Source organism: Phyllostomus hastatus, unplaced genomic scaffold, assembly GCF_019186645.2.
Source record: "Phyllostomus hastatus isolate PE091 unplaced genomic scaffold, TTU_PhHast_1.1 phas_scaffold_755, whole genome shotgun sequence".
Classification (NCBI taxonomy): Eukaryota; Metazoa; Chordata; class Mammalia; order Chiroptera; family Phyllostomidae; genus Phyllostomus; species Phyllostomus hastatus.
In genome coordinates this window covers 3,085,832-3,113,765 of record NW_025334039.1, presented here as the reverse complement: position 1 = coordinate 3,113,765, position 27,934 = coordinate 3,085,832, and the positions used below count along the sequence as shown (strand labels likewise).

General features: G+C 45.8%; 3 protein-coding genes across 5 annotated transcripts; 1 reads left to right on the top strand and 2 right to left on the bottom strand.

The window, feature by feature from the left end:
* The first annotated feature begins 856 nt into the window (after positions 1-856).
* Positions 857-16,123, top strand: TMEM263 (transmembrane protein 263). The gene is made up of 3 exons (XM_045826368.1): positions 857-1,175; positions 10,784-10,850; positions 13,099-16,123. Exons 2-3 carry the CDS (start codon positions 10,787-10,789, stop codon positions 13,383-13,385), a joined length of 351 nt encoding a protein of 116 aa, XP_045682324.1. The 5' UTR covers positions 857-1,175; positions 10,784-10,786; the 3' UTR covers positions 13,386-16,123.
* Positions 14,683-19,408, bottom strand: LOC123810585. Of its 3 annotated transcripts, XM_045826366.1 has the most exons (4): positions 18,726-19,408; positions 16,479-16,803; positions 15,756-15,858; positions 14,683-14,792 (listed from the first exon to the last, which is right to left on the bottom strand). In XM_045826366.1, the coding sequence occupies exons 1-4, from the start codon at positions 18,877-18,879 to the stop codon at positions 14,712-14,714; spliced, it is 663 nt and encodes a 220-aa protein (XP_045682322.1). In that variant the 5' UTR covers positions 18,880-19,408; the 3' UTR covers positions 14,683-14,711. The 3 variants fall into 3 exon arrangements, 2 of the variants coding, with proteins under 2 accessions (XP_045682322.1, XP_045682323.1); XR_006784277.1 differs by lacking the exon at positions 18,726-19,408 and having other exon boundaries at positions 16,553-17,338; XM_045826367.1 differs by lacking the exon at positions 14,683-14,792 and having other exon boundaries at positions 15,755-15,858; positions 16,553-16,803.
* MTERF2 (mitochondrial transcription termination factor 2) lies at positions 19,402-27,934 on the bottom strand. The gene is made up of 2 exons (XM_045826365.1): positions 27,774-27,934; positions 19,402-20,960 (listed from the first exon to the last, which is right to left on the bottom strand). Exon 2 carries the CDS (start codon positions 20,901-20,903, stop codon positions 19,746-19,748), a length of 1,158 nt encoding a protein of 385 aa, XP_045682321.1. The 5' UTR covers positions 20,904-20,960; positions 27,774-27,934; the 3' UTR covers positions 19,402-19,745.

Genomic DNA, 27,934 nt, shown 5'->3' with positions numbered 1-27,934 from the left:
CGTTGGGTCCTCTCAAGAACCTGTGAAGTGGGTATTACAAACCCACTTGGAAGCGCAGAGCCAGAGGCTTCACGTCGCGCCGGGCTCAGGTTCAGGCAGGATCCTCTCACCAGTGCTCCGCTCTTCTCAACGCCTTCCAGATCCGCCAGGGAGCGGCCTGACGCCAGGTGTTCTAACACCCAGTGCACTTCCCTTTTCACTAGACACCCATTCTCTGGGCGTGCTCAGAGTGCCTGCAGCGCCCTGGGCACCGCAGGAAGCGCGGGCAAGGATGATGAACCAGAGGGGTGTTACTCTCAAAGAGCTCAACTCAAGGGCGGGGACTATTTACAGCAGTAGTAATAACAATAAGAAGTGAGCACTCCCTCTCGTCACCCCTGTCACCTCCACAGTCAAGGTGTGCAGAGTCCCAAAGTAAAAGCCTGGGAAAAGGCCCAGCTTGCCATTGGCCCGAGGAGTAGGAGGGAAGGGAAAAAGGTTGAGACCCCAAGGCAAAGATACAGCTTTAGAAATTGGCGACCACCCCACCTTCCCTCGGGCGAAGGTTCTGAATTCTGAGCCACCGTTATTGCAAGGGAACGGTGACTTCGGGTAGCCACCAAGGCTTGAGCTTGGGACCCCATAGAGCTGCCACCTCTGCGTTTCCAGGGCTCTGCGCCCCTCGCCTGATCTGATTGGAGGGCGGAGGAAAAGGGCGGAGAGACCCCCCCAACCCAGCGCGCGCATGTCGGCCAGGGTTCCCCCCCCCCCCACCTTCCCCGCCGCCAGGCGCCCAGGGGATGAAGGGGCGGGAGCAGCAGACCTTGGGGTGGGGGTGCGTTGCGCGTGCGCACTTCGGGAGGCGGCAGCTGGGGGATGCTGTGAGGGTTGGGCAGTTCGAGAAACGGGTGGGCGCGGAGAGGCCTGGGGTGCGCGTGCGCGTCAAGCCTGAGCCGCGGGAGGAGGCGGGAGCTGGGGAGTCGCAGAGGGGGCGGGTCGGCGTCCGGCGCCACGTCCGCAGCCAGAGGCCGCTGCCGCCGTCAACGGAGTCTTCTGGCTCTACAGCTTCAGAAGGCGTCTCCGGAGCCCGCAGCCGCCCGGGGCTGTGCCAGCAGCTCAGGCCGCCTCAGCTCTTCTCGGTTCTGCCCGCTTCCTCTGCCGGCCCCGGCCTCCGGCGGCGGCCCCCGATCGTGGCGGTAAGTCGTGCTGGGAGGGCTGGGGGCGCTGTCCCAGCTTCCTGCCCTCCTCTCTGTCGCCTTCTTCCGTTAGCTCTTCTGCCCCTCACCTCCTCTGTCTCCGAGCCTGGCTGCTGCGAGTGGGGCCTTAGGGGGCACTGAGCGGGAAAGGGGGAGGGGCTAGATGGTGTTGGGGACAGATGGAGGTTCGCTGGCGGGGTTACCCCTCTTTACCGGTCCCTGACTCCTCTGCAGAGGTTTGAGATCGGGGACTCCCTTGGAAGCCTCCGCCTGACTTCTTAGCTCCTTGGGTGTCATGCTGGGAGAATGGGGGAGTCAGCAGCCTGGGAGGGGAGACGGATGCAGCAGAGCGGCTGTGTGCTGGGCTCCCCGCCCCACTACCTCCTGACCTGTTGATAAAGCGCTCTCTGGGGTTCTGGCACACAAGCCTTGGACCCCAGTGGACGTTCCCGGTGCTCTTAGTGGGTAGGAAAGCTCTAATCCCTACGCTTAACCTGAACTTGCAAGTGTGGGATTGGAGAGAGGTGCTGGCAGCGCCCGGGGGTGACTGGGGACCGCTGGAGCACCCGTCGGTGCCATCACTGCCTCCGGAGTCTAAATTAAAACCGTGCTTGCTAAGGCACACGCAGCGTCAAGACTGGTCCCCAGGCTTCCACTTGTCATCATATCCTTTCTCCTAAAGAAATCGCCTCTTCTGTGAAAGAAGACAGAAATTCTGGAATCCTACAGGGGTGGGGGTGTGCTGGGTGTTACAACGTGGAGCAGAGGGAGGTGCTGAGTTCAGTCCTAGCCACGGCTCCTCCAGGGTCATTTTCCGCCTCTCCTGCCACGTCACTCCCGCTGCTAACGGAGGAAGGAGGAAAAAAAAAAAAAAAGACTTGCTAGTACCTAAAGGGATCAGTGGGGGAAGAAGGGGCCTGGAGGAAGGGTTTACAAACATCCAGGGAAAGAGGAAAATTCTTATTTGATCTATCACACTTCTGTGAACCCCGAGCTAATTCCAAATGAAAAGGCTTTATTTACTACCTGTGATTATTTTCTCTATGCTATTGTTTGGCCTTTACAACTTCCACTCGTGTGGGTGCGCTCAAGGACTCCCCAGGAATATTGCTACCACACTAACAGATAGATACATGCCTGTGTCTGCCTGTACCTGTTGTATGTGTGTTTTTTTTAAAGAAGGGAGTAACCTTTAATAAACCCATATGCATCCTGTTTTGTTTTGTTTTGTTTTTTTTTACAATCTCATGCCTTTAGCCATTGTTATAACAGATGTGCCAGAAACCATACCCAGTAAAAATCTGTCTACATGTAGGTACATAGAAAAGCTTGAAGTAGTTCTTGTGTATTCGATTTTTATTTAATTCCAGGAAAAATCTTGACCCTTCTTTGTTTCAGTCACTGAGTATTTGCTGTTGTGCTACTTCCTCAAACTATCTCACTGGATTTTATGTATATAAACACCTTCAGAGCAGGGCCTTTGTATGCTTGTTCAGGCTGAAACCTCAGAACTTAATATAGTGTCTGACACACAGGAGCGCACAAATATCACCAAGCAGTAACTTGGTGAAGATGGCCGGTGTGCTGGTTATCTGGTTTGATAGTGTGCTGTGATTCTGCTTAGTGTTTCATTTCAGGGCAACACTTTGCCATTTTGATACTGTCAGTTGTTACTTGTCACTAGGTAATCACTTGCGCGTTTTACTGGAGGATCCTTTTTTCCTTTCCTGCCAGATTCAGTGTATTTCTTGTAGTCTGTTTGCTGTTGATTTACTAGGCAAGGCCTGTATTTAAAAGTAGCCTGTTCAGGATGGGTGGTTTAACTAGAGAGGCCTGAAAACAGTAAGCTGGTGTTTCACTCACTGCCTGTTGGTGTGTGTATGTGTTAATGCTCTGTATATACATATATCCGAAACTCCTTGTAGTTATTTGGCCAAGAACTCACCCTCACATGGGAGGGAGGATGTGACTGAGTTCCAATACATAGAGTATGCAGAAGAATTTAGCTAATTCATTTATAGTCTTTTTCTTATAGGGAAATTAGCACTGACTGTTTAATAACAGGTCTTGGAAGCGGCATCGAGGGTGAACTGTCGTACACTGTATTTGGTGGTAGGCTTTGTACAGCGGGTTAGTGCTACTGAGCTTCCTTCGGTAAATGGGGGGAGGGGTAGCCACAGGCATGTGTATGTGCTATTTTCAGACTTTGTTTTCATTATTAATTAAAACATATATATGTGAAGCATTACAGATATCCGCAAACAACACTGATTCATCTGTTTTCCTTGAAAAAAGCAAGCTTCCTCAGAGGCGCTGTTTACTTATTTCTATTATTGGAGGAAATTATCCCCTAGGGAAGAGCATTATTAATCCTTGCTCGATATTGGCCAGCTGCTACAGCTGCGACGCCGTTGTAGCAGACGAGAGCTGCCCGTGAACCACAGTGTATGGCAGGGAAGTGCTTCACGTTTCACCCTGGAACCAGCTTCCCGTTGGCGTGGTGCGTTTAGGCCAGGACCAAGGGGTAAAACGGGTTTATGTCCAGAATACAAGTTAAATTACTTGTTCTGCCCTCAAGGCTGTTTTCCATTTTTGCCTTTCTTAGAAAAGTATATCTAAAAGAAAAAAGACAGAAACTTGATTGCATTATGAATCCCTAGAGAGCAGATATTTTTTGTTTGTTTTTGAATGAAACTAAATTGATAAGTGCCGGGAAAGTGGCCCCAAACGTGATTGTAAACTCTGGCCAAGAGTATTCCCGCGTGTCCTTAATCACGCTGCAAACTGCAGCCCCTGACAGGGCAGGGCGCCCGCCTGGCACACGGTTGGAACGCAAGTGTGTGTTGAAGTAATGACTCCATGAGGTTAAGGCAGACAGTGTGCATAGAATTTAATAATTTGGTTGAAGGGTAACATTTAAAAATTGTCATTTTGACACTTTTCCTGTTATTTGTTTCCATGTGTATACTTTTAAATTTCACTAGCAGATTATTCACCTTTCATAGTTTTAGATTAGGTGTATGTCTGTCTTCACAGTTCCCGAGTTAAGAGCAGCGGGCCCACCGCAATGGTGATAAGGCACAGGATGAGGATGTAGAAAAGTACTGGGTTGGCCAAAGTGCTTGCTTGTTTTTTCCCCCGTTAAGATGGCTCTAGTAGCAGTTAGTCATTTTTAACTTCCTTCTAAACAATTTTGTTAGATTGTATGGTGACAGATGTCCTATCAGTGTGCATTTTAAAAAAACTTACCAAATGGGTGAATTTGTGTATGGCCATTTTAATATTGAAGATGGAAGGAAATACACAGCATTTTCGGCGTATTATGCTTTATTATTTCAAGAAAGGTGAAAATGCAACGAATGCAAACATAGGTATGTGCAGTGTGTGGAGAAGGCGCTGTGACTGATGGTACGTGTCAGAAGTGGTTTGCAGAGATTTGCGTTGGAGATTTCTCACCGGATGATGCAATCTAATTAAGAGCAATCAACATTTTACCTTGCGGGAGAGAGCTGGCATACTCAAAATATCCAAGTCAATAAAGTTATTGGTGAAACTGAAAAACGTGTCTTTTATTTTACAGGAAAAAAACTAAACGGACTTTTGGCCAGCCAGTATTTCTCCTTAGTGACAGGGTGACGCTACCCATAAAGAGGTGCTGTCGCCAGAAGTTTGACACACGTGTGTGCAGAGGTTGGGCACGGTTTACGGGGGTAAAAGTGAAGATGGCATTATAGTTAAGACTTGAGCAAAAATTCTTTCATAAGGTAACTTGGTGTCTTCTGATCAAACCGGGAATTCAGAAACATACCTATATATTCTAAATATGGCTTCTGCAAAATTTTTATTAGCCTAAGAGTCGTAGAGGGATTTTAACGCTGCATCCTTGCTGTTCGTACCAGTGATGTGCGAGAGAACCCCGAGCGTAAGGAACACGTGCACAGGCAGAACAGCGCCCTCAGCGGGGCCTCCGACCCCGCTGACAGCAAGTTCCTGCGGTCCAGGGAGCCCGGCTTCAGGGAGCCCAGCCAGACCCTCCCTTGTGTCTTCCTGTTTATTGATAATCAATCCCATTGGTAACTTTAGGTGACGATATTAAATGTGCCTGTGGAGGTTTCTGCATGATAGCCATCTAAATTGCTGCATTTCAAACTTTTCTACCCCAAACACTCCCATCGCCAAAGCCAAGCCACAGGGGGTGTGGGAATGTGGTTGGACGGGGAGGACAGGGCTGGTAAATCTGAGCACACCGAGGAAGCGCCAGGCGAGAATGACGTTTCTGGGAAGCCTAGCCATCTCTAAAAGCTCCCCGGCGCTTCAGCTCTGCGATTGGTGTATCTTTAAAAACAGTGGAGTATTTTAAGTTACTGGGTAGTAAAACGCGTGCATAGTGTCTCTCTCGTGGTTCTTGCTGCCCCTGGCTTACCGCTGCTTGATCTTAAAGACGTACATTTGAAAAGCGTGATTCTGGCTTAAAGTCTTTTTTTTTTTTAAACCGGAAATTTGGACCATATATCGGTGCACATCTTTTCTTGTGATGTTTTCATTAATATGGATACAGATGATATTTTTCCCACTTATTCCACACATAGTTTGTGTCAGTTTATAGCAAAAACACGTACTAACAAAATGGTAAGAATATAAATAAGATGCTCAAATTGTAGACCAGGGAAAATAGCAGTAAGAGTGGGAGTTTCCAGGAGGTGTGGAGTGAGGGGCAGGCAGAATGGGACACAACTATGCAGGCCAGCGGAACTTACCTAGTTGAGCAGGAATTTTAGCTTTGAGCTTCCTGGAAGCCAAAGGGAAAAGGGAGACATCACATCTTTGTTATCTTTATACAGGAGAGTAAACAGATCTCGACGCGAAGAAAACACGTTAAGTGTTTTTGGGGAAACACAAGGTTTCTGAATACCTCTGAAGAAATTTCTCCTGTAGAGCTCCCTGTCAAAGCTGCAAGTGATGTAGTGAGCGGCTAGTTCCGTAACAGTGTGTACAACAGTGTGTACAACTGTGCTGCGGCTCTGCACACCGTCAGGGCTTCCCTTGCAAGGACACGCTCACGTGTGAGACTCAGTGATGCCCTTTTCCTCAAGGCAGCCTTTTGTGATTCAGGTGCATGGTTTTTCAGATGATCAACTTGATTTGAGGATGAACACCTAGAATAACTAGGCAGATGAACTGAGTAATCTTTACAGATATCCTGTATGTATATCACTGATTTCCAGGACTTGAAAATATGTATTTTTCCTTAATTACAAAAGCAATACCTGTTTATGGTAGGAAATTGAAATATAGATGTTAAATACATATATTTCTCTCTATATATACACATATCTAGATTGCCAGGAGGGGGTTGGAAAAATATATACTGGCATATGTGTGTGTTTGTGTATATAATTTTCCCACCCCCTACTAGCAGTCTGCCAGCACTCTGGTATATTTCCTTCCAGTCTTTTTATGGGAGTTAAAAAAAAAGTTGGATCAATAATATATGCTTTTTATATTCTCTAATTGTAACATTTCCATTTCCCCATAACTTATCTTACCGTCTGCATTGTGTGTGTTTCTAGGAAGCTTCTAAATCCATCTCTTGCCTTCCATGAGGCTGTTCTCATTGGACTGTTAATTTTCAGGTGTATTTGTGTGTTTTTGTTGGCTTCTCTCCCCGCTCCGGAATATGAGCAGTCCAGTTATCAGTCATCTTCTCTCTCTCTCTTCCTGGGTCACGCCCCCCACGCTCCGCAGCTCCAGCCATCACTTCAAACCACTCCAGGAATCTTGACACCACTCAGACTTCATGCTGAGTTCCAAGGGTTTCAAGACCCTTAAATCCAACCGTCTGCTAAACACCTGCGAATGCCCTGAAGGCATCTCAAAGACAGCTGTTCAGAAGCAATCCTTCCGTTGTACCTGGGGTCAACAATAATAACTGTACACTTATTTGTCGGAGGGTAGATCTTCGGCTGTGTTCTCCTCACAATAAAAACAGTTTTAGAAGACTGTCTTCTCTCAGAACTCAATGGTTTCTCCTCGCCTGTCCTGTGTCCTCCTCATCATCTCTACTTAGTTGCTCACACTAGAAATTTTACATCTTACATTCTTTCCTCTCGCATTAATACCAACGGTTCTATTCTACTTCATACAGAAAATTCAAGTACTTGGGTGTCCGTGTATCAGGCATCGATGATGGCTCTGGGGACAGAACAGTGAACAAAACCGAGCCTTGTTTGCATGGGGCTCACATTCTAGTAGGAAAGACACCGAGTGAACAGATACATGTATCAGGTGACAGTAAGTGCAGTGAAGAAAGCACAGCAGGGCCAGGTGGTAACGACAGGGAGAGGAGTAGGAGTGTGCTCATCGACTGCAAGGTAGTCAGGGAACACCTGTGGTACGGGGACATCTGCCCACACACCTGAAGGAAGGAAGGAAGGAAGGAAGGAAGGAAGGCAGGCAGGCAGGCAGGCAGGCAGGCAGGCAGGCCTGTGTGTATCTCGGGGAAGAGCCTCTCAGGAGAAGCAAGGAGGCCGCCGTGCTGCTGGACTGGAAGGAGCAGGAGGCAGAGTGGTAGGAAATGATTTCGGAGGGTGAGATGTTGGTTGGGCCTTGGAGGTGAAGGGACAGACTCCGAATTTTCTAAGAAAAACAGCAAGCAGTAGGAGGGTTTTAAGCAAAGGATGACGTAGCTAGACCAAAAGGGCCAGCCTTCCAAGGGTGCAAGCTTGGGGGCCAGTTCAGAGATTCTGTGGTGCAAGTAAGAGGTTGTGGTGGCCTCCCTGATAGTGGTAGCCACAGAGGCGATGGAGTCCCGTGCTGGATTTATTTAGGTGACCACACACCGATGATTGGGTGGGGATGTTAAAAAAGAGGAAATCAAGAGTGGCTCCTCAGTGTTTGGTCCAAACACTTACTTAGACTGGAAAAACTGGCAGAGTTCAGATTATTATTGCATCTCACTGAACTGCCAGATTAGCCACTCGCTGTGTTTAATCCCTCTTTTCTCTTCGTGCTTCAGTTAGCTTCTTGCAGCACAGGCTGGACCAGGCGCTCTGCTCGCGGCTCCTCCCTGCCCGCCCACAGGAGGATACAGTCAGTTCACGTTATTTAGATGAATTTGCACATGTCTTTTATGCTATCATAATTTAAACCAGTTCTAATCTTCTAAGTGGTGGTCTTTTAAAAAAATTACAAGATCTGTGTGGAAAAACTAAGAGTATTTTTTAAGGGGATTCTTCTGTATTAGGAGGAAAAGGTAAGACTCAGTACAGATTTGTGGGATATACACAGAAAGGCAGTTTTGAAATGTATGCAGTTACTCATACCTGTTTTTAAACTCCTAAACTTGCTAAAATAGGTAAGATGTGTGTGTGTGTGTGTGTGTGTGTGTGTGTAATTTTCCCGTGTTTCTGTACAGGGTGTGGGGGCATGTTTGTCAGTGCCGGGTGACCTGGACTTGTGTGTGCATGGCATGTAGACACTAGGTTACAGGGATGAACACGCTGGACAGAGTGTCTCTCTCCTAGGAGCTAACAGTCCAGTGGGTAAGAAAAGCAGCTCCAAAATACTTATTCTTGAGGAAGGGACACATATATTCTGCCAGGAATTTCTATGTGTTTTGTTTTGAATTTGTTAAACAGTATTCTCACCTTAGGGCTAGGGCTAGAATATCTGATTTCTCTTTTACGTTCCCTGAACAACAGGGATCTGTGAAGTTACTTGTCCTCCACCACAGTTTATAGTCCAGCTGGGCGTCAGACTCAGGCCGTCTGATCTCAGCCCCTGAAACACCATGCTGTGTAATTCCTCATGATCGTATCATGATGATAAAGACATATGAACAGAAACAAATTTAACATTCTCGTTTACGGGAGCTTTAAAATGAGGGCAAGTCAGTCAAGAACTCCTCCCAGTAACGTGTCACCTGATAGTCCTCCGTTTTGTTTTTCTGTCGGAACCTGCACGTCTTCACTGTCACTTTAAGTCTCGTGTGTGTGCGGTGGGGTGGGGAGGGTGACGTGCTGAGGTCACAAACTGGACCAGCATGAGATTAGGCGCTCCTGATACGCGGCCTGGATCAGAGTTTCACCGCAGCCACTAAAGGACATTTATGTAAGCACCTGGCATGCACTACTGGGTCCCATCTTACACGGGATTGAGGTTTTAAACGCGCTGCAAGCTGAACTGCATGAAGTTATAATTACCTTTGAAAAATCCCACTCCTCACAGCCACTACCTCGACCACCCTCGTTTATCACCATTGTTTTGCCTCAATTATTGAAATATAGATGAATTCTTATCCCATCATCTGGTGCTTTAAAAGCATTAGGAATCATTAAGGAAAGGGAAACTTCCCTGACTTTCCTCTGACCACTTAAAATTCACCACTTTGTCCTGAAACATGCTGCGATACAGAGAACCCCTGAAAACATTATGGTAAATCTGACATGTCTTTCCTTGCGCTCCTGCTGTGTGTGCTGCCCACAGCGGCCAGAAGGACCTCTTAAGAGTATAAAGCAGGACACGGCACCCCCCTCTGTTGGCGCTGCCTTCCCCTGGCTCCCGTCTCACCCACAGCGGCAGCCTCCCGCCGTGGCCTGTTCGGGCCTCCGCCGTCCGCGCCTCACTCTGCCATCTCCTCTCCTTGCTGCCGTTTGGCAAGGCCTCCGCCGTGGTTCCCTGGCTGTGCTTTGATTTGTTTCACGTATCGTAACGCCCTCAAGTCTCAAACGGCAGGATTTCACGGAGCCCTTTTCATCCGTGTTGCGCATGCTCAGGGGCCGGAATCCAGGCTGCGTGGGAATGTTTAGGGCGTACGTAGTCGGCTGCTAGGACCGCGACCCTCGTTTTCTGGCCAAGCAAGAAAACTTTTAGGCCGCTGTCGACTTGTTTTAATTTTTAAAACGACTATAAAAATAAATATTTTAAAATAGTAAAGGAAACTGGGAAAACAAAGTTTATGTTTTCTTCATCCCAACTTAAGGTTCATTTTATTTATTAGGTTCTTTTTCTACTTGTATTTAGAGGTAATCATAGTACTTTCTTTTTTTACGGTAAATTTTGGATTCCTTTGTTACCTACTTACGCTCTAAAACACAACAATAAAAAAGTAATCAAATCGATCTTAGTGATTCAGATTGACCGTGTCACCTCTACAGGAGGATGTCATGTTTTTTTAAGGAACTTCTCAGATAACACTTTTTAGATACAGTACGCGTGTCCCTCTAAGTCTGCCGTGAAATAAGTTACGATGAAGTTGGCCAGTGTTCTGTAGAACGAAGCACTGAAAAACTCTGGCCTGCCCACCTGCACCCTCCAGCTTTCTTGCAGTCGGTCAGCTTCCCGCTCACCAAAGCAGCAGCAGCAACGTGGGAAAGCTCGTGCCATTCCCACCACTCTCTAGTTGGTGTTTAGAATTTGAACTGTCCACCAAAGTGTAATTAAAAGTATTTCTTAGACACCACAAAGTAAGAGAAACAAGATGAAGCAGACTTGTGATAGGTGTTTACAAATGTTGTTTACCTAACTCAGTCAAGTCTTAATTGAGCATGTGGTAAGAGGCAGTCTCACATGTTGAGGTTACAGTGAAATGTGTGTTGTGTGTTTTTTAGATCATGAATCAGGCAGATAAAAATCAACAAGAAGTCCCATCTTACCTTAGTGATGAACCACCGGAAGGTAAGTATGTATCTGTTAACACCAAGAGTGGAAAAAAATACCCAACTGAACTAAAGTTCTGATTGTTTTTATTGAACTTAAAGTCAACATAACCCATTTACCTTGTCAGTTAAATAGGTTCCAAAAGTAACTGATGGGAAACTATTTAAGCCTCTAAAAGAAAACACAAATACTGGTGAATGGGGCCATAATGTAATTGTTCTATTATATAAGATCTATTTTTCGATTACTCTTATTGTGAGACCATTTCACAAGAAAGTTCTTTCATTTGTAAAGAGTGGGGTGGGTGCAGACGAAAGGTGAACTGTGTCTAGTGTTGACACTGTACATTAAAGAAACTCAAGGTACTGGAGATGTGTTGTTCAAGTCCCATCATTCCATTACAGTTGGTAGCTCTCTTCCTGTTATACATGGTCCTAGGGCCTGCCTAAATTCTTTGAGTTTGGAAATTGTTTTACCTTGAGTCATTTCATTCTTACCCTCAAAATTCCTCGGAAACACTAACTGTACAGCTAAATGTCCTGACTAGATACAGAAAATGCCCACGGGCATTTTTTACTGATGGTTTGGGTAGAGAATATTGTTACACTTAACTCAAATAGTGATCTCCTTAGACAACTGCGTGTCTCGTACGGGACAATCACAATCGGTAAGAAAAAGAATCAGACTGGAGAGGAAGTGAGGGAGTGACTGACAGACCAGGTGGGACAAGCAGATGGACCAGGGTGTCTCTGGAAGGGGCGAGGGCTGAGTGTCCAGCCCTGGGTGTTGTATTTTGTCCCCAGTTCTGTCGCCCGCTGTCCAAACTTTTTTCCCTATTTCTTATGTTGGCAGACAAAAATGGAATTGCTAGGAAAATAAACACAGTGAAAAGTTCGTATTTCACCCTAAAAGAGGATGGGGGTAATAACTAAGCTGGTTAGTTTTAGTTTAGTGGAGGAATCGCCTAGAACATGATTAGCCCACCTGTTTTCCTGGCTTTATTCTTTAGGATGAGAACTCTGAGTTTTGAAAAGAAGTCAGGGCTCAGTGAGAAAGTTAATGAGGACTTTGTGAGAAAGTCGCCAGGCACGAGGCAGACACAGGGTGTATCTGGGAGCACGACTGTCAAGGAAGAGAGCCAGCTCCAGGAACAGCTGTGTATGGCAACCTGCTCAGCAGGAGTAGTCTGCAAAGCAAATGATTTATATGGTGGTAATGAAGAGCAAACTGTAATTAAAGATATAAACAGCACTAATACTTATTTAAGAAAATTACCTCCATCAACTGTAACTGAAAATTTTCAAAAAATGTTTAAAGAAAAATTATGTTTATTAAATAAATGCTTGTGCACCAAATTTCGCACAGCATTATCACCCCACACGAGGTGTTCAGCATGAAGCAGTCACCTGTTTTACCCTCAAGTCAGGATTTCCCCCCTTTCCTAGTGTTACTGGCCTTGACCTTGATTATAAAAGAATGATTATGTAATCCTTTCCATCATAATTTTGTGATTAATGCAGTAGTTCCCCCTTATCCACAGGGGATATATTCAAAGACCCCCAGTGGCTGCCCGAAACCTAGGTGGTACCAAATCCTACAAATACTGTTATTTCTGTACATGATAAAGCCGATGATAAAGCTTAGTTTATAAGCTAGACACAGTAAGAAGTTAACAAGAGTAAAATAGAACAGTCGCAACGATATACTGTGAAAGAAGCCGTGTGAACGTGGTCTCTCTCAGAATGTCTTACTGTGCCGTGTGTACCGTGCGGCCACACCGGGCACTGGGGTTGTTCACTCCCCAGGTGGGCTGGAGGGGTGGTTCGAGATTTCACTACGTTACTCAGAGTGGCACACAATTTACAGCTTATGAATTGTTTATTTCTGAAATTTACCATTTAATATTTTCAGACCATGGGTGACTCTGGGTAAGTGAAAATGCTTTAAGTGAAACCCAGATAAGGGGTAGAGGTTGAATTATATATTCACCCCTTCGAATGTATAATTCCTTATTATATATTCAAATGCTTATCTGTATCTTAAGCCTTTTTATTTATGTAAAAATTTATATTAACTATGCTTATTATTCAAATAGTTTCAATAAAAAATTTGGTTTTTATAAATTTAGCCATTGCTGAACATGGACATTTATACTTATGTGATTGGCCTTCTTAAAACCACCTCCTGATTGTTAGGGAGCCTTGGGCTGCTTAATGGTTTGTACTGTCTTATAGAGATGTCTGTCTGTCTGGTTTTCTCTCATCAGGCTCAATGAAAGACCACCCACAGCAGCAGCCAGGCATGTTGTCCCGTGTGACCGGGGGTATCTTCAGTGTTACAAAGGGAGCTGTTGGTGCCACCATCGGTGGTGTGGCTTGGATTGGTGGGAAGAGTCTGGAGGTGACCAAAACAGCTGTTACAACTGTGCCTTCCATGGGAATAGGGCTGGTGAAAGGCGGCGTGTCCGCTGTGGCTGGAGGGGTTACGGCCGTCGGATCCGCTGTCGTCAACAAAGTGCCCTTAACAGGAAAGAAGAAAGACAAATCTGACTAAGACACGGAGATCCGCTCGCTCTCCACAGCATTATGATGCCAGTGGCATTGAATTGCTAAATTATGGACCACAACTTAAGTCAACTGTTTTTGGACATTTATCTTCTTAAACTGCTGTGTTGAAAGTATTGATGACTGGCTTTCGTCTAAAAAGAAGAGACCAATACTAGCACAGTGTATGAAGGTTTCTCGTACTTAAATTCCAGCTTTTTATCTGGTAAAATGTTACACTTACTCAGCTGTAACTGAAGATATATTTGAATATTTACTATGTCTCTCAGTTTAACTAAAAATGTGAAAGTGGAATTTAGTGGACAGTCTTTACAGTTACGTATGTATAACGTGCCAGGTGACTCATCTGCCCCTTAGAAAGGGAAACTTCGACCTACATAAACTGTACTTTTGATGTGCCTAATAGTTTCAGACGTCTTAGTTTTTTTTTAAATAATCATAGTTGATTAGGCCAAGAAGCATTCTTTTCTTATTTAAGCTGGTAAAAGTAGCAGGATTTAGAGAAATTTAAAAGAAAAGACAAATGGTTTTCTGATCCTGAGTGTTAACCATCTTTTGTTAGACATGCATTCTATTAATTTTAATCATCAATGCCTTACATAACATCTTTTCTAATACCCCAAATATGTGCCGTTCTTAGAATTATATATGGATTCTCATACAAGCTGTTTATGGAATTAGTTTTCCCTCTCTAAGAACCTCAGGAGTGGTGGATAAAGGCATTTCTTGCTCTTAGCAGAGGAGAGAGCGCTTTCGAACTTTCCATTAACTGCCGGTAGTTACGACCACACGCTGTGCTCCGACCACACGCTGTGCTCCAGCCGGGGCTCGGGCTCCACCGGCAAAGGCCTCACAGTGCCCGGCAAAGGCCTCACAGTGCCCGAGGGCCGTTTCTTTGCTGGCCCAAAGATATGTTGGGAGCGTTTCAGATTAAGGAGGAACAAATAAATTGAAGCTCTTAAAAATTACCTAGAACGTCCAAGATATAAAAAGAATTCTTCCCACCTATTATTTTATCTCTAGGATGGCTTAAATTATTAGCAGTACTTCTGTTTAAAAACATAGTAAAAGAACCACAAATAAGTGGGGCTGACTTTTAAATGGAATGAAATGGGCTCCATAGATTAGTTGTGAATCGTGCTTCAGTGGTTTATAGGCTTGTAAAATGTTACCTAACTGTCCTTCAAAGCAGCTGTAGACTTTGTATCATTTTCCAAGTCAACTTCAGGCAGGGAGCTGAAGTTTCTGATTATGAACGATGGGTATCCTCCCTTTACATCTCTCATCGTATCTCCTTCATTCGCAAGAACATGACTTAGCTGAAATTCATCTTTCTGGTTTTCATTTCATAACAATTTAAAGTGCATACATAGTCAGCATTCCTTATAATCCAAGCCTGAAAAAAAATCAGTTTTCTTTATTGACACTTCCGTCCAGAAACCCTGCCTCCCTCCTGCAGGGTTCCCGCCCCCGCCCCTCCCAAGGGAGGGGACGAAAGGCGTCAGGCTCTGGAGTAAAGAAGCCAGATAGCGTCGCTGAGAACTCAAGCAGGCGACTCCAGCACAGGCTTAAATGTTTGTTCATAAATGACTCAGTTTTATACATTAATAATGTGGATTAAGAAATGTATAAGGACATAACTTGTAAAAGCTTTCATAAACACCAGAAGGGATTTTTAGAAAATCTACAAAGATTCTTGAACCCTTTCTACAGTTATACAAAACTGAAGTCTTTAATAAGGAGTTTACTACATCAGAAATTAAGTGGCCATTTCACGCTGTATTATTTAAGGTATACTTACTTGAGCTGGTGTATCTGGTCAGATACCATAATTAGAAGAGGGTTTTGAAAAGAGAATCCAAAATTAATAGACGACCATAAATAATGATCTAAATAAAGGTAGTAGAGAACGTGTTTCCTGCTATTTGAAAGGAATTGTTGCTAGTTTATATTTCTAATTTATCTTTAGTCATAGGCTCTGCTGTGCTCTGTACCTGAATTTCTAAATTTAAACTTTAATTTACTGTGTGCTCGCATATTTATTTTTAACTTTGCTTGTCTTTAGAACTGCGTGAGGAAAATGGTTGTAATCAATTTCTGCTACAGGAGAGCCACCTGGCACACGTTGCCAAGTTTGTTTTAAACTCCAAACTGCAACAGTTCAGGAGAGGCTTTTACAGCGACGGCAGAGAACCACACACACGAACCGTTAGTTATGGAGGTTCTTGTTGAAATGAACCTGCCATTTGATAGGTCTAGCTGTACACCTGAGTCTTCTCCAGTTTATTTTTGTAGATTAGCAATTCGACCTGTTAAGTAGCACTCATTCACTTCGAGAAACGAAGACTGTTGTATATACCTGGAGGCGTCTGTTATTCCGCTTGTCTTTGGAGTGGGTCCTTGGCACAGGGAGGGTACACTTGTGTGACCCACTGGTTGCTCCAATCATGTTGATACGAATCCTGCACGCAGTGAAAGAAATGTCAGATGAAAAATAACTGGTGACTGAATTTTTTTTTGTATTAAAGAAATGGGAAAAGAATACATGAATCTGTTAATAAAGCACTATGATCTGCAAAATATGAAACGTTTCATAAAGATCTAAGGAAATAAAGGACATTTTTGAAACAGGGTACCCTTCAAATTTGTAGTTAACATGGAGTTCAGAAAGTACTGTAAGCAGTTTTTAAATTTTTTTATGTTAATGAACAAAAAACCCCCCCCGAACATGTATTTTGATGCCAACACAATAAATGCACATGTGTTTTAAACAATTCAGAAAAAAGATCGAACATGTGGATTTCTAGGTTTTACCCCAACTTGCTGGGTTTCTGCGGGGTGGGGCCCAGGACGGCAGTCGAACCACCTGTGCAGGTGGCTCCCAGGCACGCTCTCTAAAGTGTGCGAACTGACAGAGAGACGATAACCAACAGGGAGCCCTTCCCTGTCTCTCAGGCAGCTGTGGAACCAGCCGAGACCTCTCCCTGGACAGAAGTGACTCGAAGGGATGGGAACCAGTTGGAGGAAGGTAGGCAGTGGGTGTTCACTGAGCATCTACTTACCCACCTGGCGCTGCCCTTACCTGATCTGATTTAATCCACGTGGGGAAAGTATCTCTGTTCTCTTTCTACAAACGTGCAATAGGCTAACTCTCACCGTTAGCTGAATTTCCCACATCACTTTTGAGTGAGTCTCAGTCACAGCCCGCCCAGGGTACATCCGGAAACAGAAGTGGGGCTGCTCGGTGACCAGTCCCTCGCTCCGCGGTGGCGTCAGTGCAGCCCGTGCGCTGGACCTTCCAGGCTGTCCGCCTTCAGCACCGGCGTCCTCCTGGTGACCGTGTTTACTTGGGCAGCCAGTTACATTTTGCCACAGAAATGAATTTAGTATAACTATACATAAATTACCTACAGGAAATAACTTTGTTACTAGAGCCTTTTTTCACACAGAAAGTAAAATTTAACTCTAGTGTTTAATGTAAGAGTATCCTTGCTATGTTGTTGCTTTGAATATTTTCAAGTCTACTCAGAAAGATCTAAGGAAAAATGCAAGAATGGACAGGTGCAAAGGCTTACAAAAGAAAATATGGAGTAAGATTTAGTCTAAAGTCAATAAATAAACTGGGTTTTTGACTACAACTGTGGATTTTTCTAATGTAATCTTTTCCAGTTAGAGTGAGCTACCAGTGTATTTCCGAGACCATTGGGTCTCTCTGGTTGTCTGTGCCTCAGGCTGCGTCTGCAAATGTGCCGCTGCACTGACTAGGCTCTTTAAACTAACTGCCGCAAAGCACTCACGGCCACTCAGATCTGCAAAACTCTCCTGCACACCCTCCTGCATGTGCGCTTTCCTGCTCCTTGAAATGACCACTTAGCACCTCCTCCCGACTCTGCTGCTGCATATACTCCACTCCTCCCATTCTACCGTCCTCTGTAAAGAGAGGCGGTCAGACGGCAACCCCCCTCCCCCCGCCCCTCACACCACCCACTCCATCACCTGCCTGCACCCATTCCCATGCTCCAAGGGCCAGAAGTAGAGTCTCTGCTCCTACCCAGTCTGCCCCTCTTCGCTCCTCAAGGACGTTAATCCTGCAGTTTTCCTTCTGTCGTCCAGCTCTCTTGGGCCATACCCACTGGCATGTAAACATGTCTTTGTATTTGCTTGCTTTAAAGAAAAATGTCATAGCAAAATTTTTTGAAAAACGAGTTGCTACCTCTTCTTCTATTCTCTCAACCCACTCCAGGTGCCTTCGTACCTTTCTCAGTGCACCAGAACCACTGCTGATAGGACCGGCTGATGATTTCCAGTTTGCCAAATCCATCAGTCACTCTTGTCTGTGTCTTAGTTGGCACCTCCAGTGGCACTGAATAGTACTGACCATGCCCTGTGTTCTTGGCAGATTTCTCCCTCTGGTTAGCCCTTTCCAGGATGGATAAGCTCATCACAAGTCACAGCTTGACACCTGTCTCCAGTCCTGACTTCTCCAACTCGACTTGGCCATTTGCCTCTGACACCTCTGCTCATAGCTAGTAGACATCCCAAAACTGACACCTAAGAGGTGACCATGTAATGTGTTTCAAACTGAGACAGCTGACAGAGCGAGCACCACTGATAATTATGTCCAGCCAACAAGCACAAACTAATGTCCTCCAGGGGAGTCCTACCACACACGGAGATTCTGCTCCTTGGATGCACTTGTGGTGCTCACTGACCTTTGCACCACGCCCCCCGCCCCCAGTGTACTTACTGATGGTCGCTCTTTTCCTTGAACAAGCGTTCCCATGTGACTTGGGGTAAACAGCTGACCCTCTCTGTGTCTGAGCCTCCTAATCTGTACAATAGTGAACAATGGTACCAAACGCAGGGTCAGAAAGCACCACGTGCCTGGCACTTAGCTGGTGCTGCAGAGATTTCTTCCACTCTCCTAAGAACAGACCAGGTTTGTTCATAGTGAGGGTTACCTGCATGTGCTAAATGAAGATGGCCTGAGTTTTTCACGATTTTTTTCTTAAAAGGCCATGCACATGGATGTTTGGATATCAGAGTCAATTGTTTGGTTGTGTATTTTCACAAAGTTCAAACTGCACAGCTGAAAGTGGGCCAGTCTTTATGTGGGGTAATTTTTATCTTGGAACAAGATTTAGAAATAGAAATTTGAAATGCTACTAAAACCATCATGCCCATTTCATTTTAAAGGCAGACCTGGATTTTCAGGAAAAAATTTTAAAATGCTCCATGTACTTCAATTGTTTATAAATTCAATCACTTCACATTTAAGGAATTTTACCGAGAAGTTTCCATAAAAATCCCTAAATTTGTTGGTACTCACTCCTTGGGCGGGTCAGGGAGGGGTGACTTTCCTTCTGCCCACTCACAGGCAGTCCTTTCCCTAGTCCCGAGGTTGGAGAGGCAGGCGGAGCACAGTGAGCCTGGGCTCCGTCATTGGGCAGCGGAGTGGCCTCCCTAAGCTTCCGTTTCCTCATCTGCACAAACGGGGAGGGTAATGAATGCACTTAAAAGCATTTCATGAGATAAGAATGGTCAATTTCGAACACACTGACCATAGAAGTAAGCTCTGATTGTTCTTTTTGGATGATGAGTCATACTTGGTTCTGAAAGACAATCACTTACTGCAACCAGGAGATAAAATCAGCTTTCTCTAAAAAACGGACTCATTTGATGATGTTTCACTTGACACTAAGCTGCAGACTTCAGACCACAGGAGTGATGTTTCAGAGTTGGTGCTGAGGAAGAAGGCTAGCCTGAAACGTATTATGCAAATTTAAAAAACGTAACCATACCTTGAATTAAGGGGAGTACACATGTCAGTTTCTTAGAAACGATTCACTTATAAAATATCACACCGACGTGCCATTTAATAGTATAGGAGTTTTAAAAATATAGCTTAAAGTCAAATTACCAACATTACTTAAAATAAATGCAACTTATATTTTAAAAGACAGCAAATGAGCCCTGGCTGGGTGGTTCAGTTGGTTGCAACGTCGTCCCGTACACCAAAAGGTTGCAGGTTCAATTCCTGTTCAAGGGCACGCACTTAGGTTGCAGGTTTGATCCCTGGTCAGGGTAGGGGAGGCAACCGATCCACGTTTCTCTCTCTCCCTTTCTGTCTAAAAGCAATAAACGTATCCCCTGAGGGTAATCCAGGTAAGGATTAATTACACACACATAAGGCAAATGAGTTGGAGATTATTTCCTCATGGGTAATTGACACACAACTCAGAAACCAGCAGTTTCTTAAAATTCCTGGTGCCGACAAACTGCGTGAATCGTGTGTCTTTGCTCCTCGGTTCACTTGCACTGCCAGAAAGAAGCAATACCAGCCAGCAAGTTACTCATCAACGTTTAATGGTGCCACAGGGTTAAATAATGGCCTTCCTTTTTTGGCCTGGATTTTACCAAAGTTAGCCTCAAACTCTTTTTTTGTTCCATGTAGATTTGCTAGATGCCCATCCTTTATTCTGTAGCCTAAAGAGTTCAGTTTCCTTATCCTGTACTGTACTATCTGCGGTGTTAATTCAAGAACCATTGGCGTCTCTCTTATCTGAGCTATGGAAATGCCCTCTTTCAGTAACACCTGAATTCTCTCTTCCAAAACGGGAACGGAATAATATAAAAGGGCAGGACACTTCAACACTAATTGCTTCAGGTCATGATCTGTGCATTTAAAAGCACTTTTAGAGAAGGAAATACTGTTCTGTATACTTCTTGGGCTAAGCTGAAAAAGAAACCCTTTCAGTTTGGACAGGAGGTGGAGAATTTCAAAGTCTGTGAAACCCTGCTCCTGGAGAAACTCGAGTGTTTCCTTGATAGCGGCGGAAGAATTTAACAAAATAAATGGGTCTTGGCTTAATAATTTTAGGAGCCAAACTTTCATGTTGGCCTCGGAGCCACCTAGATTTAGATAACTCTCTTGGAGAATCCTTATCATTTGCTTATTTTGCTCAACAGGATTATGAAAAATACTAGAAGCAGTTGTCAAAAATCTGCTAATGACCACATTTTTGAGTCCCAACTCTTGAAAGAACTGAACGTTCCGTTTCCGGTTTTCCTGGTCTTGAACGGCAAAGAAGGATTCTGGAAACTGTTCTATTAACTTGACCAACTCTTCCTTGTTTCTGCAGACTGACTGCCAGAGGTCCCTCTGGATGCTCACGGCAGCGGGACTGCGGACAATGGCTTCTGGGCAGCGTTCCAGAATACTGGCTACCACGGTCTCATCGGCACCCAGCTGTTGTAAAATACTTGCAATTTCTTCAACATAGGTTTCATCCTCCAAAAGTACCCATCCTTTCAATCTGCGGATTTTCCTGATGTCAACGGAACATTGATAGAGCTTTTCTACTGTCCTCTCATTTTCTTTCTTTGACTGATTATCAGGGGTGCAGGTGAAGCGTGCCACCGAAGGTCGGTGTCTGGGGGCTGGCAGCACCCTTCTGCGAGAGCACAGCCTGCAAGGCTGGGGTCTCAGCAGCAGCTTCCACAGCATGCCCAGGGTCCCCTGGAGAGCCCCACCGTCCCAGGGCTCAGGATGTGCTCGGGGAGCCTGTGAGGAAGAAAACACAGGTTTTAACATACAGGGTGTTGAGCTGCAGAACACAGAGCTGACCTGGGAGTGGGAAGCATGGAAAGAACATGGATTCAGATCAGACAGGAAGACGGCTCGTGTGAAATACTGAGTATCTCCTTTTGGATAATTTGTAAAATATACCTCTTCACTCAGACATCTTAAAAATACATTGTCTACTTGAGCTTTGCGGTGTGTGAAGTAGTTATTTCTAGTTCACAGACCAGAAAAAGTCTCAAGATTCACAGGCCGCGGATGTTATTTTGACACAAATTGCCACTCCTCCAACTCCCATGTTGCTCTTGAAGAGATGTAATTACTTACAGACACACACAGGTTTTTCGTTTTTTAACATTTGACCTTTTTAAGATGATGTTTAACGGAAGCAAATACTTTTTAAGAATGGGAAGGGTCACCTCTAATTTTATATTTCAGAGTAAATATTTTTGCTGAATAACTACGACCCAAAATAAGTCAGGTAATTTACTTAAAGTGAGTTAATGAATGTATGCTTGTTGGATCAGAATTAAGGGAAAATCCTCTTTATAAATCCAGAACTGAGGTAAGCCCTAGCCAGGTACAGCGAGAGGGGCCCGGTGACTGCCCCCGGGGAGCCGAGGGGGTGCGTGGGGGCTGTGCCTGGGGCGGGCGAGTGCAGGGCGGTCTGACCGGGCGGCTGGCCCCGCCCCACAGCTGCAGGTACCCAGGGCTGGCCCGCCGTGCCTGCCGCGCTGCACCGTCTTCTTATATTTCTGGGAATGAGAACATGCGTGTGTTGTTTTCACACTTAGTCCCCGAGAGTGAGGGGTCTCAGCTCGACCCCAAAAGTGTAGTACTGAGCTGCATGGCTAGTTGGCAGCCTTCCCTTATTATTCGTAGGTTTGAAGAAAAACCGTAAAGCCATTTCCCATCCCTGCCCTTAATGATACCCTTGCTATATAAGCCAAGGACTCTCCACTTTCGAGCCTGTCCTAACAAATCCATGTAAACGATGATTCTCTAAGGGAAAACAGTAAGTAACAATGTTCTCCTTTTGGTGTACTTAGCCCAGTGAGTGCTTGCGAGGTCGGAAATGATTGTAGGCATGGCTTCTGTTTTACTTCTGGTGGTTCAACCAGAGTTTTCCTCAGGTAATTCCTAATGCCAGTTTCCTTCAAGTAACTCTCTAATAGCCAAATAGAAGTAATAAAGCATTTTAAAACATTTCTAAGAAGGCCACAGATTTCAACAGGAAGGAGATGATGAGGAAGGGCAGGGGCACATCTGGGCTGGAGCCCCTCGCCCCACTGTCGTGGGCCCCATGGGCTCGGGCCTCACGTCCACACCCCACGCTGGAGGGAGTGCGGGCTCGGCAGCCCCACTGCCCACGCCCGGTGCTGGGCCCACCTCGTGGATTATCCAGGGGAAGTTACTTAGCCTCAGATTAAACAAGCCAACAAGCAGTAATTAGAACAGGTCCTCACGGTCAATGTTCAGTAAGTATTAATTACAGTAACAATAGCACCATCTGTAAAACGGAACAGCAGGTGAACTTCAGGGCACTATCACGGGGGTTAAATGCACGTCAGGTGTTTTGTGCAGAGCCTGGCACGCAGCGAGCACTCGATAAATGGCAGCCGTCTCTGGGAACCATCTGGTGCTTCGTAAAATCCTTGTAGTGGTGTGGCTTTAAATTGTAGTTTAGACAGAAGTACGTCATTTACAAAGAATGACTGAAAAGTGTGAAAACTGGATTTTCAATGCTTTTATAAGCAAAATGACTGCTTATAAAAGTAATACAGTCTCACTATAGAGAATCTGCCGAATTCTGAGAAGTACAAGGCAGTGGAGGAAGTCTTTCTTAATCTCATCGCCTGCAGACAACGGTTCATACTTTGATGTGTAAGGCCATTTTTTCCCCATGCTTCTTGCCCCTTTTATTGTAATTTTTAAATCTATATATCTACCTTATACACCAGCTAGGTTCTAAACTCAACCTATGAAGTGAAAATAGCAAAAACTCGTAAGTTTCCTGGAAAATCTTTAAAGCAGGCACCACGCTGGATACCAACACACCACCTCCTGGTAAGTCCAGTGCAGCCAGGGGACTCTCCGGGGCTGGACCAGACCCCGGGGTCTGACTGAGCCCCAGACGAAGTGGTTGGCTTACTCTGGGGGTTACGCTATAAAAAAGTAACAGATCATTAAATATTAGAACCGCACAGACCATGGCATGATGCACTTGCCCAGTGGGGCTGAGGGAAAAGCAGGCCATCTCCCCTTCTCTGCTTACTCCAGGGGAAACTGTCAGGTGTTCGGGTGAGTTGTCTGAACAACGGAAGCTGTCTCGCGCGCTCTCTCTCTCTCTCTCTCTCTCTCTCGCTCTCTCTCTCTCTGATGAATGCACACAGTTGACTACAAAAGTGAACAGCGCAAATGTGGCTCCTCTGCAACCAGCACACATTATACAGGGGTGGGCAAAAGTAGGCTTACAGTCGTGTTGACATAATAATTAATAGATGATTATATAAGAATAAACTCTGTTCCGTGTGCTCACCACTGCAAACCTACTTTTGCCTACCCCCTGTTCATGCAATTTACTCTTTTATTTTATCCACTATATCTGACCTTGGCATCGTAAACACTCTAAATATTTAAAATGAGTGTATGATATGTGGGATGGTTATACTATAATTTTGTAATTTATTTCCTAGTATCGAGAAGTTGGACTATTTGTAAATTTTTTGCTATATCCTGAATATCTGTCCACATTTCTTATTTCTTCCTTTAAGATGAATTCCCAGGAGTAGAATTACTTACTGAAGAGATGTGTGAAGTTATTCATTTACTACCCAGAAAAACCATCTCAACTGACATTCTCACAAGCAGTATGAATGCTTCTCTCATCAACTGTAATTCTGATATGTGAAAATGAATACTACACTAATTTAACTTCATTTAATTTATTATCAGTGAGACTGAGCTTTTCTTAATAAATTGTATTTATTGCCTTTTGTGAATCACCCACTCCTGCCTGTTGTCTGTTTCCCCCGGTGGCATTAGGTCAGCTCACGGTGCCGTGCGACCACTTCTACTGTCTCCGGAACTTCTCCGTTTCCCGAAGCACAAACTCTGTACCCACCAAACACTAACCTCGCGCTCCTCCTCCTCTCAGCCCCTGGCGATGGCTACTCTACTTTCCGTTTCTGCGAATATGCCTGTTCACGGTACTTCACGTGAGTGGAATCATACAGTGTTTGTCCTGTGGGTCTGGCTGACTTCACTCAGCACAACGTCCTCAAGGCTCAAACACACACAGCCCAGCACGAGCCAGTACAAAGTGGCTGATCTGAAGTGGTCGAAGGGCCCCGGGCAGTTTCCCCTTCTTTATGATCCCCACTGCTGTTAAGCACCAGAAGACTGGATAAAATTCATCCATATTTCCCTCTTTATTTTTGTTTCAATTTTAAAGGTCAGTTCCTTTAATTCATTTAAAATTTCTGGCTGTGAGCTGAGAATCAAAATAGCTTTTATCACTAGTTTACCTCCAAGCACCATATCTGAACAACCCTTTCCTTCCCCGTGATTTCTGATGCCTCCTCTATTATACATTAAATGTAGCTTCTGTTTCTAGCTGGCGTCCATCCTCACTTCCCTACTATTGCGCAGCCACTTGAATGAGCGAAGAGGCTAATTTCTGGCCTTGCCAGACCATTCTGAAACGATCTCCGGTCAACTCATTCTTGCACAGTCCCCGCCAAATGGGTCCAATCTCAAGTCGGACCTCCAGCCTCCCCCCAGCACCTATCCCCTCCTTCGCTCTTAACCAGTGCCCTTGCCTCTCACTTCTACAAAGAAAGGGGAGCAGCTCCACACCGAACTTAAGCCTCCTGCTATCTCCCCTTCCCTGCACCTACACTTTCATCACCCGGGGTCATCCTGGCTCCAGTGCGAACCCCAACCCATCTGGGCCCAGACCCCCAGCGCCCGTCTTTCTCACAGTCACTCCTTCCGCTGTATCCTCCACGCTGAGGCTCCCACCCTCGCCTCAGTGGCTATTCCTGTCACTGCTGCTGCAACTAAACCCCGATGTTCCTCCTCCCCTTGGTTACTTCTTGCAGAACCTGCCCTCACCATTCCCACTGCTCCTACTTCCATAGCTGAAGGCAATGGAAACCCAATGAAGGCAACTTCCATGTGCTTAGAGCCAACGAGCGGCTCTCGCTCCTCTCTCCTGACCTCTGCGGCTCTCAGCACAGCCGCCCACTCCCCCTGTGGCACACTCTCACTGGACTCTGAGGACTCCCCACCCTCTCAGTCCTCCCCCTTCCTTCCTACCCATCTGGCCTCCATTTACCTGTCTCCTTCGCAGGCTCATTCATGTTCAGGGACTGGTTCTACACCCTCTCCTCTTCTTACCTTTCCCCCCTCCAGAGACCCTGTCCTTGTCTGGAGCTTCAGTTAATCCACTTGGGCTTCTTCTCAAAAAGTGATCCTGTCACCTCCCTGCAGTAAACTTTTCAATGGCACTTTAGGATAGAGACAACAAAATGAAAATACCTCACATGGCCTGCAAGGCCTCCACCATCCAATACGTACCCTCCCCCACCCTGCCCCCCGCCTTATCCAGCTGCATCTGCTTCCTGTCAGTCCCTGGCGCTCTACCGCTCTACCCGTTCCCACCACAGGGTCTTTGGAGACTGAGGGCTAGTCCCTGGGCCCCACGTGCCCCTAACTCCTAGGGTCAGTGTCACTTCCTCAGGGAAACTTCCCTGACCTTCTTGAATAGGTGGAGACTCCCGTCTCTACCACAGGCTCTCATGGAACCACAGACGGCTCTCCTGTGCCACTGTCCTAACTGCAGCTGTTCGTGTATTGTTTCTGTCTCACCCTCCACGAGGGCCGGGACTGGTCATGTTCCCATGAACTGCTTCCCTACCCCCCAGTCGGCTGGCACTGGTGAGTCTAGGAAGCATTCCTAGGCAGGTGACCTTGCATGTGGTCTTCCCCAGCAAGCTGCTCTTGATCCTACTGTCGCACTCACTATACTCCTCTAAGTTTGTCATTCATTCAACCAGCAGTTTTTCTGGCTTAATTTTAAGCTCATACAATGTGTCAGGCATTATGCTAACACGAGCTCTTTTGCTAAAACATTTCTTTTTTTTTTTTGAGAACTTGTGTATCTGAAATTCCTTATTCTCACACTTGATGGCAAACTACACAGGATATAGAAATCTAGGTTAGAAATCATTTTCCCTCAACATTTCTAAAGCATCGCTCCATTGCCTTACTGCTTTGTATGTTGCTTTTTCCCTAAAGATTTATTTATTTATTTATTTTTAGAGAGGGAAGGGAGGGAGGAAGAGAGAGAGAGAAAAACATCAATGTGCGGTTGCTGGGGGCCGTGGCCTGCAACCCAGGCATGTGCCCTGGCTGGGAATTGAACCTGCGATTCTTTGGTTCGCAGCCCACGCTCAATCCACTGAGCTACGCCAGCCAGGAAAACATTTCTTCATACCTCTGGATTACAGACCCATCAGAGAACCTGATGGGAGCCAGACTCTTAAAAAAAAAGAAAGAAAGAAAAAGAAGAAGAAGAGAGAGACCAACACTCATTTTGCGAAAGATTTTAGCAGGATTCAGACCCGGCAGCCCAACTATGATCAACCTGCATGAAATCGTGAGGGCTGGGAGGGCTGGGTGTGACTGCTCTTCTGCTTCATCCCTGTGCCCCGCAAAGAGCTTGGTCCACAGAGGAGTAAAATTAGTGTTTGTCAACTGAAACTGAGCAAACCAAGTTCGAGAGACAACTTACTGAACTGGCTAAAACTGTGGGTTGCCTGGGCTTCATTCCCCCTCATGCTTTGTTGTGACTTTTTTTTTTGATGGCCCAGAGATGTGACCTTTTTATTTTTTCAAAATTTATTTTAATTGTTGTTGAAGTACAATTTTCTATCTTTTACTTCCATCCCAGCCCACCCACCTAGCCCTCCCCTCCTCCCTCCCATTTCCACCCACCCCTAGTTTTTGTCCATGTGTCCTTTATATTTGTTCCTGCAAACTCTTCCCATTTCCCCCCTGAAATTCCCTCCCACTTGGTTGTGACTTGAGGAAGTGATTCCACCTCTCAGTGCCGTGGTTTGAGCATCGGGAAAAATGGGGACACCATATCCCAGGTGGCTGTGAAGAGGAAATGAGTTAATACCATAAATCACAGAGTATTCGGATATATGACAATCAATTTTGAAGCTGAGAAAGCCGATAAAGTCACAGGTAAAGTAACCTGTCCAAGCTTGCTCACCTAAGAAAGGCCATTCAGACCCAAGAGCCTGGCTCCAGAGTCCAGCCCTTAGTTAGCCCTGTGCCCTACACATAATAATGCTCTTTGCAAATGTTTGTCAAGACGCAGGGTGATACTTCGTATTAGACACTTTTGAGGAGTGAACTCCACTTCTGTAATGTGCAAAGTCTTCATAATTAATATGGGCCCCTCTATAACACCGGTAATTTCGATTATAATATGCGCGAACCGCTGAGTTTCACATTAACTCCGATGGACATAAGCAGGAAAAAATGAAGTCCCAAGAACAAAATCCTGGGTAGCAATCGAAAGTCACACACCCCTCGGGTGCGGCCTGTGCGTTTCCGCAGAAACTTCCGACCAGCAGCGCCGGGCGTCCCCACAGGCCAGGCAGGCGAAGCTGGGCAGTGGGCCCGGGTCCGCTTCTTCGGTGGGCGGCCCTGGACCCCTGACCCTGCCGCAGCTGTGCGAGGGGCAATCGCCCACAGGGGCGGAGAAAGGGCAAGACTCACCTGTCGGCGTCCGTTCCCTGCAAGGAGCCGTGAGTCCCGGCCCCGGCTTTCCTCCCTCACCCGCAGAAGCTGCCCATGGCCCGCTGTCTGTCCCAGGACCCGGTCCAGGACCCAGGGCCTCCGGCAGCTCCCGAACTCGCCCCGCTGTGCCAACCGGGGCA